This window comes from Diadema antillarum, unplaced genomic scaffold (genome assembly GCF_040938485.1).
Source record: "Diadema antillarum isolate AM-2024a unplaced genomic scaffold, OU_Dant_1.0 scf00000029, whole genome shotgun sequence".
Taxonomy (NCBI): domain Eukaryota; kingdom Metazoa; phylum Echinodermata; class Echinoidea; order Diadematoida; family Diadematidae; genus Diadema; species Diadema antillarum.
The window spans coordinates 7963606-7971399 of record NW_027270918.1 but is presented as its reverse complement, the minus strand read 5'-3'; the positions used below and the strand labels follow the sequence as shown (position 1 = coordinate 7971399).

Here is a 7794-nt window from a genome sequence, read left to right as displayed (position 1 = left end):
CGAACGAAGGTCCTTCCACAAAGCTTTTTTGCCCCTTTTGTTACAAGTATACGAGTACACCGCAACCCCCGACAAACTGCACGTAGCCGAGCTCACTTGTTTTTCGCGAATCCTGTTGACTCCTCATGTGATTGGCTAGTTATGACCTTGCCAACAGTGCTTCTCCCAAATAAGGAATATGCAAATCAGACTGCTCGTCCTGCATGCATAAATACTCGGATCAGCTGTGCAGCTGTGTGAGGTGCTTAGACAATCAGCTGTCTGTACACCGCAGCTAGCTCGTTGCCTGCTGCACGTAGCTTTCCATTCACTGGTGGACTATCTGCTCGCAGTCGAACGGGTTGTCGTCGCGGAGGGAGGAGTGCGAATGGTGGCCAAAGTCTGCTTGTCTCACGAACTTTACTGAGTATATGAATTTGTAGTTTCTGACAGTCAGAAGATCAAATTGCACAGAACTTCAGTATTCATTTGGACCGTAAACGGAGGCCAAGCGTGACGCGAAAGAGAACTTTTTTGACTGACTACTGTACGTTAACTCCCGCCAGCTCAACGGAGGGAAGATTTATGCCTCGTCTTCTGTCTGTGGATAATACTCCTGCAAGTGAAAACTTCGACGAAATGTTAGACCTGCAAGAATACCCGAGGTTCCGCAGATCTGTGAACATCATCGAAAGTGTTCGTAACAACATCAACTTACTTGGTAAGATTCTTTATTATTCAAACCGTTATTCATCACACGAATCCTGGCCATTAGTACCCAGTGGTAATTCACACATTACAGTACAGCCATAGTTTATACAGCCTTCTGTACAATGCAAGCTTAGCGTACGTACATGTACACACGTGTGCACTTCGCCTTTTTCCTTACCACCCTACGCGGTGCACGTCCATGCCATGTGTACTTCAACCACTAAATGAGTCACTCCTTTGTGATCAGCTGGTCATCTGCGTAATTTACCTCAAATTATTGCACAATACCACACAGTAGAACTCGGTGTACTCTGCCCTCATGTAGACACACATGTAATGTAAAATGTGGTCGTCTGCTGCAGTAAGCTTTGTGTAATGCCATTTACTGTCTTTGCCCAAGAACTAAATTACAAGATGTAAATTTATGTCACTGTGGATAAATTACTAGTATTCTGTGTTTTCCTGGTCATTGTTCACATTTCCACCAAAGTTCTCACTAGGAATTCCCGTTCTTTCAAAATACAAGAAGACATGAACACGCTCTTGGAACTTGGCCACACTGTTTTGTATCAGTATTTCGCATTCAATCTGCACTCCAAGTATATCCCCAGTTTTGTCTGGGGTCGAATCTAGGTAGCTGACCATTTTTTTTTTTTTGAGGAATCTATTCCATTTATGATTTTATTATTATTCATTCATTTATTTGTCTAGATGCTTGATCTGTTTATTTATGAAAAATACTTTTAAATGAATAAAAGCTTTATAACTAGTAAAGGGCTAATTGTCAATTGTGACTAGGTATGCTCATATTAATGGCTCAGTGGCAGTGCTGAATTTACTTGTTTATATTTCTTTTATAGGCCCTCGACACAAAAACCCAGTACAACTGTATTAAGAAATATTAATCATGCCTAATGCCCCAACTAGATAAATGATATAAAATATTTGAGAGGAGTGCCATGGATTGTTGTGTCTATGCTATTTGACTCTTTTCCAAGGATTCTGAGCCGAGTCTTGTACCAATGATGTCCAGTTTTTATTTCATCTTCCTGCTGTTTACTTAGTAGTTAGTGCATAATAATTGTGGATGCTGAGGTTGCGTTTGAGATGGCAGAGTTGTAGGAAAATTGTGTGGTTTCAGTTGCACAATAAAGAAGATGAGAATGAAACTACCCTTGTTCTCTATGCATTGTTGGTCTAAAGTGAGTCATATTGAGTGGGGCTCAGAATGCTATACAGGCGCAGTGCGTGAGCTGTCACGTGCATGGCCGATTTTGAGTGCATGTACCATGTTTGCCCCCCTGGATCCATGCTGCGCATCCACCCGTAGTCTTCGCAAACACCCAGGGCTCTAGTTGTTAACCCTTTTGGGATTTTTCTATTGTCATTAATGTCAGTAGGCACGGCTGAGAACACAATAGGATTCGTCATTCTATACATTGCAACATCAGTAGGAATGAGCAGTATGGGCTTACCCTCTTTTTAATAATTATTTACATTTTGTCTTGATGACTTGTTTTAAAAAATGAAATGCAACGGAATGCAACAATACATACCAAGTTTTGTGTACTCTTATAATAGGATTGTACCATGCTGCACTCCAGAAATCATCAGCTTTCATACAGTGTACCTTGTCTGTTGGAGGGGGGGGGGGGGGTGTTAAAAGTGGCTGTCAACAATGGTTTGATACATGAATTTGTAGTTCCATGCATACTACAATTTATTTACAGTGTATTTTTTTCACAACTGAAATTGAAATATTTACATTTGTATGGTCAGAGAGAACATGCTAATGATTGTGTCATACATTTTGATGCTGAAGACTAGAATCTTCTTTGAGCCGTTAATGTTCTTTTGCAGTCGTCCCTGAATACTTCAATATTTACTGCTCCTTGCCAAGGATATTACTTCTTGTACAGGATCTTATGAAGCGGGAAACATGCACAGAGTTTGTGGTTCTTCGCTATTTTCAGGCTTTGCTTTCTTACGTCCCTTCCTCAACCGAGCTCAGTTGCCCCCTTACCCTGGGCTTCTCTCCCCCCCCCCCCCCCCCCCTCTCTCTCTCTCTCTCTCCCCATCTCTCGCACAACACACACACACACACACACTCTCCCTCTCTTTCTCGTACTTTCTTTCTATCTCTCAATAAGCGTGAATAACTGATTGGGACGAGAAGCCCAACCAATGGCAGGTGGTACAGTATTGTTACTAGGTCGACACGATTGGCTGACTCGTAGGAGTGGTTTATACATATTCATGAAGGGTGCGCTCTCGATATGTGAGCTCTCTCCCTGACCCCTGTCGATTGGGACGGCATCCAGGGTAGGGGCTCTCACAGCTGTTCAAGTGGTCTCAGGCTCATGAGCATGCACTTGAGGCAATGAGCTCAGAATACAGGGTTGTGCGCATTTCTTGCATTTTGTATAGACACAGCAGGGAAGTTGAGAAAGTTATTCTGGTACATCAAATTCGATATTTGGCACAATAAGGGAATTCTATATTTTTCATGGACCCTCTGTGTTGTGTCTAAAAGGGTGCTTTATTTGTTCCATGTAGTGTATTTAGCCGTTTGAGTACTGTAGGCCTACTTGTAGATTCACAGCACTTGTAATTCGCTCAACTATTGTTATTGGCAACCACATGAAACCTCCATGGGCACTTGAGATGAGGTGCAGGGCAGGTCTTGGCAAGAATTTATAAAGGGCTATTTAAGAACCTTAAGCAAAGTTGTAATGCTTTGTCTACCCTCTTCCTCAATTCTTTCATAGGCCTACCAACAGGCCTGCTGTCTTCTCAGTAATCCTCTCTTTCAACAACCTTTTAAGAAAAGTAACAAAGTAATCCTGTGTCCTCTGAGGTCTGGGGAAAACAATGTCAGTCCAGCCATTAGGCTTTTGCCAAGGTGTCATTCATGCCTACCCCTCACTGGACTGCATGGATGACTGACCTTCCCTTGTCCCTGGCTTTGTCCTTCAGTACCCTGTGGCTACTTTGTCCTTCACTGTGTAGCATCACTCTTGACCACTCTATCTGAAAGTCACCTTGAGGTTATGAACATCGTATTTTTCCCCATCTCTTCTTTGATTGCTGCTCAACTTTGTGATTGTTATGATTCTGAATTAAGAATATAATTTGCAAATTAATCATTTCCAACTTTCTTTTTCTTGATAGATGACAATGCTGTGGATCAGTGCGGCAATTACGAAGATGGAGACAACGATACAAAGATGGCTCAGTTTGTGTCACATCTGGTGCTCAACACGCTGAGGAAAGCCAAAGATTCAAGGGAATTCAGCGGAAAACTCCTAATCCCAAGCAACCTGCCTGACCACGTTGCTAGAGACGTTCTCATCATGGCACGCGAGGAGCCGTGTGGCGTCCGTGGATGCTCATTGGACATTGTGTACGAGGATGGGAACATATGCAAACGCTTTGGACGTGTCGCTGTAGATCCAGACACAGTAACGACTTTTGAGATCACTGTCATTCTTGGAAGGGACTCGCCAAGGTGGTTTTTGTCAAAAATGCAATCAGTGCTGAGGAACTCTGGGGAACAAACTGTGCTGAAATCATGTTATAAACTTGTGAAGACCAAGCTGTACAGGCGGAATAGCAGTCTTTCAATAAAGGAAGGATCTTAGCTTAAGTTGGCTCATCTAAAGACTGATATTTTTTTTGTCAAAGTTTGGTTTTTCCAGAACTTCTGTGTCGATTGCAATATTTTGTACCTTACCCATTTTGTCAACAGAAACTTCCATGTATCTTCCCATAGTAATTGTGTACTGGGCATGCACTTGCTAAGGAAAAAGAAAACTTAACCTTTTTCCACCTGAAATCTTGTGCACATTGGTATCATGTTCATTGCTATCTTTTGTATGGTGCTCCCTCTAAAGGCAATCATGATTTTGTTTTTCTTTCATTCCACTGTCGAAAACGTTTAGGTAAATGGTGAATGGGAGCAAGATAAACAGCCATTTCATATTTACATTGCATGTGTACCTGTATTCATTTTGATTGCCTGATTACTATTGTTTTTGTATTCAGTGCTGCACATTGTTGGATCGGTGCAATGGCTGATAAGACAAGAGTGCCGAGAAATACACAGGGTTATTCTAGATTCATCTGAATACACCAAACAATAGGACCAGAGTAGGAAGAGGCTCATGCTCCAAGCTTCTTTTCAGGCAAATACCCAGAGATCAATGTTAATACAATGTATGTAACCTGCTTCAAATTAGCTGTGTTACTGGAGTTGTTTCATATGCCAGTTGACACCAAGACAAGAGTATGAAGCATGCAAAGGGTATTGCCAGTACCCTGATCCAGTTATGACGCAAGTATTTTACTTAAGGTACACAAGGTCGTATTGTCAAAATGGTGTGCTGCTTTTCTTGACTTTGTGCAAACAAATGGAGGCTCAAAAAGTGATGCCCTCACCCAGTTTCTTTGCTCCTGTAGATTGAAAAAAAAGAAAAGTCATTACACAGAGCAAGGAAAATTTTGTTACTTTAGTGCTGTTCCATCGAATTGTTTAGATATGTAGTATGATATGTTTACCAATCTGCATCAAATTTAAGGATCTCTTTTTTCCCAATAGTAATCACGATGAATGCTGCCACTGATTGCCTGGTGCAGTCAGTGTTATCATCCACACATGTTTGATAGCAGTTACTACACTGTAGTAAGCACACCACTTTCCCCTGATGTATGTATAGCAATGTTTAAACACAGGACATCTGCTCGCAGAGAATGAGTCTAGATTTTTTGTCACTTTTTTTTCTGTGTTTATGGATGAATTTGAAAGCTAAAAGTTCATCAGTTCTAGCACGATTTTCAGCAAGGGGAGTTAATGCAAAACAAAGAAACTGAAACTGTAGTCATTCATCCAAATACAAATTGTACAGTACATGTACCATTCATTTATGTTTTGATTTAACTTTCAGTCCTATACACTAAAAGACTGCCAGTAAATATTTGTCTCTCATTGGCATAGACTGTTACCTCAAGTCACTTGTTACCAGGGTTTAGCTTTCAGTGTTTATTATTATTATTATTATTATTATTATCATGAGGTACAATACACCATTACTAGATATATCAACACCAAATTAAGAAAGCAAAACATTATTTTATCTTATTTGAGAAAAGTCCATAGTATTTATATTTTTTTTTCTCTCATGTGCTACTGATTTTATCCCTAGCCTCCCTTGTCTTGTTGCACATGAAAGACTGCATGGTAGGCTTCCTCTGAATGGCATAGTGAATGTTTCATATGCCCAGTAGGCCAGAGAGAAGTGCAGTGTGATAAATGACTACACATCATTTTTATTTATTTGATATTTGTGCTTCAGTTTTACTGAAATATTCAGATCCCTTCATTACCAAATGCTGCTCATGTTACCTGTTTGTCCTGCCTACAAAGTTGATGTACACCGTCTCCATGCTACTGATGAATGTTTGAGATGAAATTGTACTGTGATGCAACACTTTTCCTTCTTTCTTTTTTTCATTTTAGATATATTTCTCAGACGAGTGAAAACTGAACACCTGACATGCTATGTTTCAAGATATGCAATAAAAATGGATCAACTTGATATGAATTGTCTTCTGTTTTTTATTCACCTTTTTACTGTGTATTTGGCTCTAGTAAACAACAGGTTCCCAAGTACACTATAATGTAAAGCAACAGCTACATACAATGTAGGGTTCGTGTATGCTCTCATCACATTGGGTACATCATTATCTTGGACAGTGAGTTAAAGTGTCAAATTTTCAATGGTGATTAGGTACAAATAATGGGGGAAGTCATATCATCCGATCGGAACAGTGGTCTTGTATGAAGAGGAAAGAGATGAATGTACATGTATGTGGCAGTGTCTGTATTGTGCATATATATGTGTATTCTTTTTAAAACAGTCAACTCTATTCGTAAAACAATTTATGCCAGAAATACCATACTCGTCACCTGAATATATCACTAGTACTTCGCTTAAAACGTGTGCAGTAAATATGACGATGTCTTCAACTTTCGTTCCATTCCCCCAAATTTGAATGCAGATTTGATGGGCGATGAAATGAGAAAAACTGATATTGGTAGGGTATTGGTCAAATGGAATGAAAAGCAGCTCGTGGTGTGTGTGTTTGTGTCTGTGTGCGTGTGTGTGTGTCTGTCTGTGTGTGTGTCTGTTGGCTGTGTGTCTATTGAGTGTGTCCGGTAGATGACTAACAGAACAAATTTTCATTAGGACAGAATACAATGTACGTACATTACATTGTTCTGCGTGAAGTCCCCGGTAAATTGTATTTCGCCTTATGAGTTCCACGTTTTAAATGAGCTTACATTGTGAAAGGAAGTATCGCCCACTAATTCGAGAGTGCAGTGCACTCTGTCCAAACGCCATGTGATGTGCCCTCTTGGGAAAGTAACATTTTCTTATCGTATAATACGTCAAGCATCAACATTATTATCCTGGTATACCGTTATAGCCCTGTCTCGATGTCAGAAATCATGTGTTACAGAGAAACCTACACTGACTTACATTCATTCATTCATTCAGTGTGCAAACTGCATATCCATTCCCTTTGGTGTTCCTCCCCACAATGTACACACAATAATATTATTGCCTAATTGCAAAAACTTCACTCATAGCCTTTTTGATACAGTACATACCATGCAAACCCACAATAGAAACGTATGACGTGTCATTGTAAAAATAAAAATAAAAACGGAAAAGAGATAAATCAGGAATATGGGGTCAGCTGTAGGTTTCACAGTGCTCATGTATTTCCTTTTGTTTGGACAACTACAGTAGTATGACTGGACTAAAGGAAGTCGTTTCAGTGATTGCAAATCAGATGAGTGTGATATATATCCGCGATTACTCAAGGACGTTGGTCAGCTTTTGCGGTTTTCGAGCGTTGAACCATTCCAGGATTAAAGGGATGGTATAGTGTTGGTTGAGGTGAGAATTTAGCTTTTTCACTTTTTGCGAGATATACGTAGTAACAACTTTACGAATGTTATAAAGCATACAGGTCTAAGAGGAATTCAAAGTTTATTTGATGAAAATTGGTTCCGAAATGGGTGAGATATCAAAAAAAAAA

General features: G+C 40.1%; 1 protein-coding gene across 1 annotated transcript; it reads left to right on the top strand.

Moving 5' to 3' along the window:
* Positions 1-247: 247 nt before the first annotated feature.
* LOC139738745 (DNA damage-inducible transcript 4-like protein) lies at positions 248-6481 on the top strand. The gene is made up of 2 exons (XM_071649388.1): positions 248-700; positions 3862-6481. Exons 1-2 carry the CDS (start codon positions 565-567, stop codon positions 4329-4331), a joined length of 606 nt encoding a protein of 201 aa, XP_071505489.1. The 5' UTR covers positions 248-564; the 3' UTR covers positions 4332-6481.
* Positions 6482-7794: the final 1313 nt, after the last annotated feature.